Genomic DNA, 12,842 nt, shown 5'->3' on the forward strand with positions numbered 1-12,842 from the left:
AGGGCCCGTCTTCCTGACGGAGCAGTCGCTCTCCCAGCGAGCCTAGGGTGCTTAAGTCCAAGGAGCCAGTTGCCCAACTAGCTTTTCCTCACATCTCCTCATTTGGACTGCACACTGAAGAAGTCCAGATGAGGGAAACGCTCCTTCGGGCTCAAGGAGCAGGGAGAGCAACAGGAGAGAGGTGTGAGACAAAAACAGACAGGTGTGGGTGCACCTGGCATTTGGGACAGACAGACAGGACTGAGAGTCAGGTGATGGGGGTGGAGGGAGCCCAGAACTAACGCAGCGGCTCTGATGAGTGTTGGGAAAGAGTGGAGGATAAAATGTGATAAGGGACTGAGGGTCTGATGGTCACAGACAGGAACAGTGCTCAGACCACGTGGTGCAGGGAGCTGGGGGAGCATTGATGGAGGATGGCCCAGGAGTGTGATGAATGTGCTGTTTGGACACTGTTGGGAGGTCTGCCCAGTGTCCGCAGTTCTGTCGTGGAAGTGCCAAATGAATGGATCAGAGTTTGGTTTTGAAGGGTTGGTAATGTACTAGGTAGGCTTTCTCATGTTTATTGTTAAGCTGTCATTTATGAATATTATAGAACCTGACTGAGCAGCTTCTGTGTGCCAGGCATTGTGCAAGGGATTCGGGGTCACAAAAACAAGCACGGCCTTGCCGCAGGGCTTAGTAAAGGATAAAGAAGCTCATTATCAAGAGTGAATTTTTCAGCTCTGGCCCCCAACCGAATGTGTTTTCACTTCTGAAGTGGGGGAGAGAGGCTGAGTGGATGAACTCCTGTGGCATAATAGGGATTTATACTCGCGGTGTGATATTTTGATTTCAGAAAGTGCACTCACGCATGCTATCCTGTGTATGTTCTCACAACAGCCTTCAGAGGTAGGCAGGGCAGGTGCTCTCGTTATCTTTCCTGTGAGCGTGAGGAAACAGGCCGGGGAATTTGGCTTGCCCTCAGTCACTGTGGTCATCTCGAGGGTGGCCGTAACTCATGACTTTTTTTATTGCAAAATAAATCTCTCCTGGCCCTTGACTTATCAACCTCATAAATAAACACTCACATTTAAGAACATTTCATGGATACGCCCCAGACAGAAGAATATGTGTCTTTTTTCTGCCTCAGTTTCTCCACAGGCAAATAAATGCATTTGACCATTTCTACCTCCCAGCCATTTGTGTGATGCCATGGATAAAACAATTTGATAAGTTATTTATCTCCTTGGCCGAAGATGTGGGTGCTTTAATTAGGATTTCTTTCCTCCCAAGGTCATCATCTGTAGCCTGCTGACTGTGGCAGGCAGGCCTGAAGTGTGTCCCCAGCTTTGCTGTCTGCTTCCCGTTCACCTTCTGTCCTAGATGATATTTTGGAACCAGTAGCATGTGCGAGCCCTTTCTGGCAATGCTGTCTTGACATTTGCCTCACTTTACTTTTCCCCACATAGATGGTAGAGAAAGCTTAAGCTCCTTTAAAATAACCTTTGGCAACGCTAGTTTTCAGCAGTATGTCGTTACCGTCTCGCACACTTCTATTAACCCGGCCTCGTTAATGTCTTACTCAGCCTTGCAAGTTTTAAAAGAACTCTTACTTACCTACCATCCATTTACCCTATCAGAGAATGGGAAGCAGGCCGAGGCCGAGGCCCCCTGGATCTACGGGGGGAAAAGGGAAGAGGCCTGGAAAGCCCAGGCCACCGTGTCAGAGATTGCCTAACAACCAAGGTCTGCAGCTTGAATTTTGAGTGTGAAAGGCATGTATTTATCCTTGAAAAACTGGTGCCTTCAGAGGATGTCACTGGTCTCATTTTGTATTGCCTAGTCATCTGTCTAGAATATATTGAAGTACTTCACGTAGAATTATGGCTAAAACAGTGGCAAATATGATGAAAATGAGGCAGCGTATTACCCAGACACCGCCTGCCCCTTCCACCCAGAGCACAGCAGCAGGCACTAAAACGAATGAATCTTGGCTTTGAAATAATGACACTAAAGACCAGTCAGGCTTTGCATATATAACCCTTTCTGCTTCTAACTCCTTTCTCTGTGTCTCTGAGCAATTTAAAAGCAATTTATTCCAATCCACATTGAAAGCGGAGAGCTGAAGATGCAGAGAAGCAAATGTCTGCGGAGTGAAGGGTTTTCAGGCTCGTTACTGGAGAGGAAAGCAATTCTGGTATTCCTCGAGGTTTAGAGACATAGAAATGATTGATGTTTAATCAGCTTTTGACTCATTATTTTTCTTTATGAGCCATCTTTGAATCTCTGCACCAAGCCCAGCAAACCCTCTGCTCAGCAGAATTCTGTTCTGGCCTGCCGTTCAGGGCTCAGGTGTCATTAGCAGACTGCAGCTGCAGGGAGCCTATGAAGACAGAAGGAATTCAGTGTGGCACTAAAGCCGGGCTGAGAGAGCTGGGAAGTCATGGAATGTAAAAGACTCTTCTAATAGGCATATAAATTTGGATGAATTAATTATTTATCAGAGGGCCATAGACAAGTCATCAAGCCCAGCAAATTCCAGGGGTACAGTTTAAGCCAGCACATAAGCACTGGCTTGGGTGGCTTGTTTTTGCTTTGGTTTAAGTCCCCATCTAAGATTTTATTTATTTATTTTTAGAGAGGGGGCAAAGGAAGGAGAGAGGGAGAGAAACACCAGTGTGTGTTTGCCTCTCACATGGCCCCTACTGGAGACCTGGCCTGTACCCCACGGATATGCCCTGACTGGGAATCGAACTGGCAAGTCTTTTATTCGCAACCTGCACTCAATCCACTGATGTACACCAGCCAGGGCAAGTCCCCATGTCTTTTAATGTGACTTCTTCCTTCTCCTTCTTAATTTTAACCTCTTCATGCCCACTTCCCCTGGTTTTACCAGGGCGGCTCCTTACAGAAGGGAGCATTTAGCATCCTCCCCTGGGATGGAGGAGCATTTGGAGTGAGGCAGAACAGGTACCTCCCTTTCTGCAGCAAATGGCAAGGACAAATTCTGTTGCTGCACCCCTTCCCTACCCAGGCCTCTGTTCGTTCCCCCGCCATCCTGGGATCATGACACCCCTGTTTCCTTACCATGTCAGCTCATAGCTCATTTGTGGGGCTCACTTAAAAGCCTGGGAAGGGTTGGAAGGTGTACAGTATGTACTGCTCCGTCCCTCCCTCATGTCTGACCCTGCCCCCTGCCCCCAATCAACCAGGACTCTTCCCACGAGCTTGGAGGTTGCACAGCTTTTCTCAGAAACCCAGGGCTGAGACAGCCACCACCAGGGGACCCGACTCACACAGTGCCTGGCTTGTAGAAGGCCTTCAGATAATTAAGAATGAAGGAGGGTGTCAAGATGAAATCTATTCACCATCTGGGATCTTGAGGCCATATCCTCTAGGAGAAATTTCTTGCTTTTCTCATGAATCATGCACCTGGGTCTCCAAGATCTTCCCAGCAAGTGACCTTTCCTTCTGATACCCCTGGCCTGCCTCTCCTGGGAGAGAGCCCAAGAGCTCAGCTACTAAGACAGCAGCCCATGTTCCATTTCTATTTCAGATACTGAAATACTCACCCTCAGGCAGTCTAGCAGTTTTCATCCTAGTGACCAGTACCTAAAGTTATTCTTTTTTCCATATACGTACAAAGTCTGTCCCGAAGGTATCCAGCCATTAATATGAAAAATAGAGGCATTTATTGAAGAAGATACAAGAAACATTGTACACAGGACAATGATGCCTCAGTTCCCATCACAATAGTCACGTTGGGGCCTCACACAGGTCTCCCACTTACCATCAGCTGCCCTGTCGTATTTCCCTGAATCTCATCGACAGTCTGAAATCTCTTCCCTTTCAAAGGTGATTTTAGTTTTGGGAAAAGCCAGAAGTCACAGGGTGCCAAATCTGGGCTGTAGGGTGTCTGAGTGACCTGAGTGATTTGATTTTTTGCCAAAAAACTCTGCACAAGACATGACGCATAAGCAGCCATGTTGTCGTGATGAAGCCACCAATCACCAGATGCCTGTAGTTGCAGCCTTCTAAATCATCTGAATAGTTTCCACAGAGAAATGTTTAGGCGTAACACAAAATTTGGTGCAGATCCATTGCTCTACTCACTCATTTTGAATACACCACCACACAGTACACATGCTCATTCAACAGCATCTATGGCCCCCACTGACTAGCACCGTGAAGTCGTCACTGTTCATGCATGCGCATTCCAGCCCTCTCCCCTTGGCTGCCAGGTTACATCAATGTTGTGCAAACCGTCCTTGTTATATTAACAATCGTTGGACTTTTTCCTGACAGACCTCATATATTCCCCCCATCTCCCCCTCCCACATACATATGTAGAATGAAGAGTGTGTAGACATATGGTTCAGTAACCTCTCTGACTTCAAGAACAAAAGCATACTCCCACATCCAAATACACTCGGAATGGTACAGCATCTCCGCACAGAGACACTTGATTGCTGGAAAAATCTGACCTATTAATATTTATTATTTTCCTTTTTTTCTTTTAAAGTATTTTTTATTGATTATGCTATTACAGTTTTCCCAATTTTCCCCCTTTTCTCCCTTCTACCCTGCCCCCCAACCCTCTAGCATTCCCCCCCTTAGTTCATGTCCATGGGTTGTACATATGAGTTCTTTGAGTCCTCTGTTTCCTATACCATTTTTTATCTCTCCCCATCTACTTTATGCCTACTAATTATGATCCTTCTTCCCTGTACCTTTATCCCCTATTCCTCCCTTCCCCCTCCCCCCTGAAATCCCTCCATGTGATCTCCATTTCTCTGATTCTGTTCCTATTCTAGTTGTTTGCTTAATTTTTGTTTTCGTTGTTTTTCTTTTCTTTTAGGTTCATTTGTTAATAGTTGTGAGTTTGTTGTCATTTTATTGTTCATATTTTTTATCTTTTTGTTAGATAAGTCCCTTTAACGTTTCATATAATAAGGGCTTGGTGATGATGAACTCCTTTAACTTGACCTTATCTGGGAAGCACTTTATCTGCCCTTCTTTTCTAAATGATAGCTTTGCTGGAGAGAGTAATCTTGGATGTAGGTCCTTACCTTTCATTACTTTGAATACTTCTTTCCAGCCCCTTCTTGCCTGTAAGGTTTCTTTTGAGAAATCAGCTGATAGTCTTATGGGAACTCCTTTGTAAGCTTCTGTCTCCTTTTCTCTTGCTGCTTTTAGGATTTTCTCTTTGTCTTTAATCTTGGGTAACTTAATGATGATGTGCCTTGGCGTGTCTCTCTTTGGGTCCAACTTCTTTGGGACTCCCAGAGCTTCCTAGGCTTCCTAGAAGTCTGTTTTCTTCACCGGATTGGGTAAATTTTCCTTCATTTTTCTTCAAATTAGTTTTCAATTTCTTGCTGCTGTTCTTCTCCTTCTGACACCCCTATAATTCAGATATTGGAATGTTTCAGGTTGTCCCAGAGAATCTTCAGCCTCTTTCATTTTTTTAGATTCTTGTTTCTTCATTCTGTTTAGTTGGATGTTTATTTCTTCCTTTTGTTCCAATTCATTGCTTTGAATCCTGGTTTCCTTCTTGTCACTGTTGGTTCCCTGAATATTTTGCTTTATTTCATTTTGGGAATCTTTCATTTGTTCTTTCATTTTGTGACCATGCTCAATCAGTTCTGTGAGCATTTTGATTATCAGGGCTTTAAATTCTCCATTAGATAGGTTGGCAATCGCATCGCTTAGTTCTGAGGTTTTGCTCTGTTCTTTCATTTGGGCCATATTTCTTTGTCTTGGTGCACTGGTCTGGCTGTTATGGTTGATTTTTTTCCTTTAATTCCTTGGTTGTCGGAGTTCCATACAGTGTGATTTTCTGGAGTTTTTGGTTGTTTGTTGATTTTAGATTGGTCGTTGTCTTCCTTTTGGTTGTGTGAGGAAGCGAAGGGTTTCTACCTATACCACCATCTTGGGTGGAACCCTCCTATCTTCTTCTCATTTATCTGACAAATGTGCATTAAGTACTGAATGTAGTCCAGGCCTTATTTTAGGCACTCTCGATACAGAGATGATCAAGGCATTCGTGCCCACAATGAGTACAGTGAGTCTCCTTGGCCCTTCTGGCTCTTTACGAGAGAGAATTTTCAGGTAGCGTAGATCGGGGGCTTATGGAAGCCCACGAGAGGGTGTAGCCAAACCCGTGTGGGAGAGAATGGTTCTGTTGTCTCCCCGCAGCATTGGGTGCAAAAGGGAAGACAGATGGTCAAAGAGGGGGCTTTCGGGTACATGAAAGGATCACCTATCAGGAAAATGAATTTTCTCAATATCTAGCCATTGTGCGGATTCTTTTTAAAGATATAAAAGGGACACCAGAAATATAATGACTCCTGATCATTGCATAAGGAATAAACAAGGCTTAGCGACCTATGTGGCTCATGGGACTGGCATTTCCATGAGGCAGTCACTGTAAACCATGTCCTCTCTCTCTTTCAATGAATGTCCCTCCCCCATTTTTAATCCAGGTAGTTTATGAAACAGCAAGAACTCATAAATGCACATGCAGGTGCTGAACATTTTCTAAAAACCCACAGCCACAACCCCTACACACCTTAACTCCAGATGACCAATACAAGGTCATGTATCTGTAGTTGCATGAAGTTGAGTCTGGATTTGACCTTGAACTGCTCTCGAGTAAGCATTTACTATGTGCCAGGCCTTAGAATATACCCTTTCCATGAAATATCTCATTTAATCCTCACAGCAGCCCCATGAAAAACAGCACTATTTTCCCCATTTTACACATGAAAAGATAAGTTTAGAGAGCTTGTGTCACCTTGACCAAGGTCCCATAGAGAGCTTGTGTCTCTGTGACCAAGGTCACAGAGAATAGGTGATAAATGAGCCTTCAGAAACTAGGATATGATGGAGTCGAGATGTGAGCCCTGGTCGCCCTGGTTCCAGAGCCTATGCTGGTAACCACCACATTGGCCCAATCGCTCTGTGCCAGCAGTCAGTGTAATGGATAAGCTGAGGTGCTTCATTCCTCAAACTCCCTCCTGAGCCACCCCACCAGGTTGGCAACTTAAAACTAGAAAAGTGTATGTTGATTGCGTATTTCTTATTTTGGATCATCTTTCATGTTCAAAAGTGACTGGAAACTGACCAAACCCATGGAGTCTTCATAAGAACTACCTTTGTCCATGTTTAAAGGATTCTTTGTTAACTACTCCACTTGGGCGTTTAAAACAATTCCATTTCTCTCTCCACACAGAGTAAACATCTGAGTGGTCTCACTGAAACTCTTTTGTTGATATATAGGAATGTCCCAGTCTTGTGCCATGAATAAAACATATGGTGCTTCATCTGTTCTCTCTTGCTTCATATTAGTTCAGAAATTTAATTTTAGAGCATGTAATCCCTCTGTTTAGAAATGCTCATTGATGGAGCCGGAGCTGCAGCCATGGCACTGTTCTGTCATCTGGAATATCCTCATTAGATTCTGGGCTACTGACGGCCAGATGAAGCATAAATAAAAGATGCCGCATTTCCTCCTGAGACTTAAGCCTCTGCACTTGAATGCATTCTTGGAGTGTGTCTCTTGCCCCCATGCTAAGGAAGTCAGGAAGTGGGCAGAACAACAGGTAAAGTGGGAGGTTCAGGGGGAGAAGTGATTTGGTGTGGTTAAGGTGCAAGTGTGTGGCAAAGCCAGAAGCACTCAGAGGTTTATGGAATGCCCCTTGATAGTGATGAAACTCTCTCTGCCCTCCCTTGTCATTCAAACCTCAGGTGTGCTGTTTGATTGACCTCACAGGTCCATTGTAATGTCAAAGGAAATGAATGCAATTTTTTTTGCTTATTGACAGAACAAAAAATTGTTATTTTGTGTTTCCAAGCAATGCATTTCTAATTTGTGCGATGAGAAAACTCATTGCCAAGAAACTGTGTGATATTTGCTTAAGCTTCATTCTAAAATTGTGAAGCTTTGGAGAGTTAGCCCAAAGTGTTTATTTTATGTGTACTGAGATATTCCAGTGCCAGGAGGGCAGAAGAGATGGTGCAAATTGTTCTTCAGATATAATTAAACCTAGGTCACATTCAAGTCCATTAAGCAAGAGCCTCAAATCCTTTTAATTAATGGGTTCAGATTGGTTGGTCTGAAGGAGCTAATTAATTTTTTTCCAGATTTTCTGTTTAAATAGACAAGCATTGTGTTTCCTGCATTTCCTCCAAAGTTCTTTGCAATTTGGAGTTGATGAAGGTATCAGCTCCTTATGGCAGGCCCTGATTCTCAGAGGCCAGGAAACACTGAGCTCCGGGCTCAGATCAAACCTGTCTGCATGAAAACTTCATCTGCATCTTCCAGCATCTTTCTTCTCAAAGGGATCTAGAAGCCTGTAGCTTCCTGTGCCCAACCTCAGCCTGACAGAGGTCATCTTTCTCCTGTACAGCTGGTACATCCTCCCCCAAATTGGATGGGAAGACAGATCACAGAAATCAAAGCCTCAAGGATGGGAGCCCTGGATCTTCATATTTAACAAAGCTGGGATGTCTTGGGACTAGTACTTCCCCATTTCTTTCCATTTCTTCTGTTGCTGTTGGCCTAGCCCTACTGAGGCACATGCTCAGGCCACACCCTATGCACAAAAATTCTCTCTGATAGTCTCACTCCTGTTAGCTACAGAATAAGAGTAGGATCCAGAAATGGGGCTTCCAAACAGCATGGAGATGCACCTGGGATCTTACAGATGTCAGACTCTTGCTTCCGTGTATCTCTCCACCCCCGTGTGTTCAGTGGTTCTGCCATAGAGAAATGACCCAGCCAGCAGTAGGAGCTCTGCTGGCCTCTCAAAGCCTGTTTCCTCTTTAAACACCCCCGCCTCATGCCCTCATGGATGTTTCTGACAGTGTAGCCAGTGGTCTAAAGATTTGTGGGAAATGAAAGTTTATTCCTCCAAACAAGAAAACGGTTAAGTACCCTGTCCTGTGCAAAAGAATGCACAGTTATAGGATAAAGAATCTCTCCTGAAAACCAGAGATCTTAGTTTCTTGCCATGGAAAAATCCCCTCAGGGACTACATAACTGTCCAATGTGTCCAATGTGAATTATGCTCAATGTTTGGCCCTGGAATTGTGTGCCCAACACATACATTCTGTGTCTTCCACTGTTGCCCAGGGAAGCCAGCAGCCTGGACTCAGGGCTCCCTAAGCAGAAACACTCTAAATAATCTTTCAATTAAAGCAGCTGCAAAGGTAGGATTGCTGTGGGTTGGGGAGGGCCGGGGGAAGGAGGATCTAGCTGGCAGCCTCATCCAGTTCTGCAGTGTCCTCCCTTCCCTCCTGGGGTCTGGCCGGTCAGGTGTTCCTCAGTGTGGTGGCTGAAGGAAACAATGCCCTGGAGCCCAGTTATCCTTTGTCACTTGATGTGCCTCTGGAGACAGGAGTGATTTCAGAACTGGCTCTCAATGGGGGTAGGGAGAGCTCACAGTTCACCAAGCCCAGGCTTGGGCCCTGCCCATCGATAACCTGCAGCCCTCCAGCAATGTGAAATGTCCCGCCGTGAGGAATCGCAGTGAGGCGTTTCCATGAGCTATTTCATTTCTGGACCCAGGAATCAGTGCCACTGAACTGCAGCAAGTCCCCTTTGTCACAGCTGCTCCCGGCTGCGGTGGCCGCCAGGACTCTGATGGTGTGTTTTTGCTGCCATCTATTGTCTGCTGTGGGGAAGGCACACGGTTTGCCTGCTGGAGGAGGAAGCAGCCCTGCCCGCCTAGCAGCCTGGCACCCTCCCCGCCGCACATTGAGGGGAAAATAAAAACCAAGATGTTGGTGTCTCCAAGTGAAAACCCCATTATGAAAACCTGTGTTTACTGACCGACCATCATTGTAAAGCAGCTCCATTTGAACTGTAATCAAACTACCAAGTGACCTTTCTGTCCCTCTGCCCATCATCACTGAAAGGGCCTATTGTTCCTTTGGTTCAATGAAGAAACCTTCTGTTTAGTTAAGCAAGTGTTTTTCCAACCATGTCTCCTGGTGAGTTACAGAAAGATGATTGTTGCATTTTGGTTTTTGTTGTTGTTTTTATTCATTTAATACCCCCTCTTTCCTCCCTCCTCAACAGCCCATCCCAACACTTCTTTACTTTTTAAGCAAAGGAGAACGGAATGACCTGAGCAGCACCGTGAGCTTTGGGAGGTCCCTGGTCTCTATGCAAGCTGACTTCTCTTGGCCCTGCCCCCCGGGGCCTGGGGACCCTCCCGAGTTCCTGAGGCTTCCACACAGGAATGGGGCACCGAACAGCCCCCTGTGAGCCAAAGACGCCATTTCTGACCGATGTGCTTACACGTAGTGTGCTTTTCTGTCTTGCAGTTGTTTGTTGGACTTGGGTTCCCTTACGAGGGCCCAGCTCCCCTGGAGGCCATCGCAAATGGATGTGCTTTTCTGAATCCCAAGTTCAACCCACCCAAAAGCAGCAAAAACACAGACTTTTTCATTGGCAAACCAACACTGAGAGAGGTAAGCATCTCTTAAAATCCTTCTACTTTCAGTAACATGATAATGGCTATTTATTGAATGCTAGGAGCCCATTTAAGCTAATAGCCTTGGACAGCAGGTGTTATCAACTTCACTTAACACAGGTGGGTGGAAGGAGGGTGTGCAGGGGCTCAGAGAGGAAGCATGTGATGACTCCCCTTAGGGGAGTGAGCAGCGCCAGGTAGTGGCAGCACCAGGGTTTGAATGTATTTCTGCCTCTCCACAAAGTGTGGGGGTTTTTTTAGAAGATTATATGTATGTATTTATTTATTTATTTTTAGAGAGAGGGGAAGGGAGGGAGGAGGAGAGAAACATCAGTGTGAGAGAGGAACATCCATCTGTTGCCTCTTGAACATGCCCCGACCAGGGACAGAACCTGCAACCTAGGCACGTGCCCTGACCAGGAGTCAAACCTGGCAACCTTTCACTTTGTGGAACAATACCCAACCAACTGAGCCACACCAGTCAGGGCAAAGTGTGGGATTTTCTTCACTCCTCCCCAACTATCTATCTTAATTCAAACAGACATCCTCAGCTGAATGAGCTGAACTCTGGTTTTCTGAATGTTTAGAGTTATAGAATAAGGAAGTCATCTGGTTACCAGGTGTTCCTGAAAGACCTCTTCTCCATGATGAGTTGTGGGGTCCTTGAAAAAAGATCCACTTGGAGAAATAGGATGTATCGTGGGTGACTGAAGTAGTGTGCCTGGTACGTTAGCCCGCCCTCAGAAGGCACCACCCTGAGAAGTGATCCTGCCTTTGCAGAAGCTTCATTTGAATTGCCTTCAGAGATCCTCTTGAAAATCCACAGGGGGGAATAATGAATCACCATTGGAGGCAGTCAGATTCGATTTGGGGCAATAAACAAAACTCCTTTGGAGCCTGTGAGTGACCAAGCTGGGTGTTTTTCTGCTCAGAAACTGGTGTGTGCAAGAAACCATGACATTGATTTTTTATTATTCAGGTCTAGAGGGAGGAACCCTCTGAGTCTTGGCATCCTTCCGTGGCCTTGACCTTCGGGGCCTTCTGCTGGCATTGCACTGCTGAGCAGCCCTCCCGTGACAGAACCACCTGTAGCAGTGCTGGTTTTCAGTTCTGCTACTTCTGTACACTTCTGGGTCGACTCTCCCCCACCCCCAGATACTACATAAAATGCCTTTTCCATGAGTATTCTTTATTTATCAGCAATCTTACCAATTTATAGAGTTGTTTATTTTGAGAATTCTTTTATTTGAACCTCCTAATCATTGCTGAAATGGTCAAAGGAGGTGAAGGAAGAGTAACAAGATCCACGGATGATCCTCAAAAAGCTGAACTTGTGGCTGAGATAACCTTGGACAAGGGTCCACTGCGTGTGTTTACTTGCTTGCTATTTCTTCTGCTAATGTGACAAATCTGAATTCTTCGTTTTGGGGAGTAGTTTCCTTTTGGAAGGTCATTCCTGAGTTGCACCCAGGGCCCATGTGCAGTCTGGCACTGAAGAGTTGTTCTTTGGAGAGGCCTGGAAAGGCGCTCCCGGCACTGAGAACGTCTGAGTGCAGGGATCTCTGCCTTCGCTAGTGGCTGACTTCTTTACAACTTTGGTATTTGGGATAGAAAATATGAGCGAATAAATGATCCCTATGTTTTAATTTAGGCAAAGGAAATCTCTGGAGTTCTATTTCTTTACACATAGTATAATTATTTGTAATTTTCTATGTTTTCTTTTTACTTTTTTGTGATAACATGTACATAATGTAAAACTGACCATTTTAATGATTTTTATGTGTACAATTCACTGGTATTAAGTAGATTCACCATGTTGTCCAACCATCAGTGATTTCCAGAACTTATTTATCATCCCACACATAAACTATACTCATTAGGCAGTAACTTTATATCCTCCCCTCTCCACAGCCACTGGTAACCTTTCTTCTTTCTATAAACTTACAAACTGTAGATACCTAATATAAGTAGAATTATACAGTATCTGTCTTTTGTGACGGGCATATCTCACTTAGCGTGATGTTTTCAAGGCTTGTTCAGGTGGAAGCCTGTGTCAGGTTCGTTTCTCTTTAAGAGTGAATAACATTCTGTTCTATGAGTATATACCACCTTTTATCTTGCCATTTTTGGGGTTGTTTGTTTTTCACTTTTTGTCTGTTGTGAACAATGCTGCTCTGAACATTGGTGTGCAAGAATTTGCTTGAGTCCTTGCTTTCACTTCTTTGGGGTGTGTACCTACAAGTAGAATTGTCAAAATTTACTTTTTATGTATTTTGAAATAATTTTAGTTTTAACCAAAAGTTGGAAAAATTGCACAGAGTTTGGGTAATCCTTCTTTCAGCCTCTTCTAATGGTAACATATTACAAAACAATAATAGTTATCAA

General features: G+C 44.7%; 1 protein-coding gene across 5 annotated transcripts in view; it reads left to right on the forward strand.

The window, feature by feature from the left end:
• MGAT5 (alpha-1,6-mannosylglycoprotein 6-beta-N-acetylglucosaminyltransferase) overlaps positions 1-12,842 on the forward strand; it is a 337,231-nt gene that overhangs the window by 284,446 nt on the left and 39,943 nt on the right. For all 5 annotated transcript variants that reach the window (XM_036023647.1, XM_036023648.1, XM_036023649.1 and 2 more), the window contains one exon: positions 10,309-10,455. In XM_036023647.1, coding sequence (XP_035879540.1) covers positions 10,309-10,455 — 147 coding nt within the window. The remainder of the gene's footprint in view (positions 1-10,308; positions 10,456-12,842) is intronic.

The sequence above is a fragment of the Phyllostomus discolor genome, chromosome 4, assembly GCF_004126475.2.
Source record: "Phyllostomus discolor isolate MPI-MPIP mPhyDis1 chromosome 4, mPhyDis1.pri.v3, whole genome shotgun sequence".
NCBI classification, from domain to species: Eukaryota; Metazoa; Chordata; class Mammalia; order Chiroptera; family Phyllostomidae; genus Phyllostomus; species Phyllostomus discolor.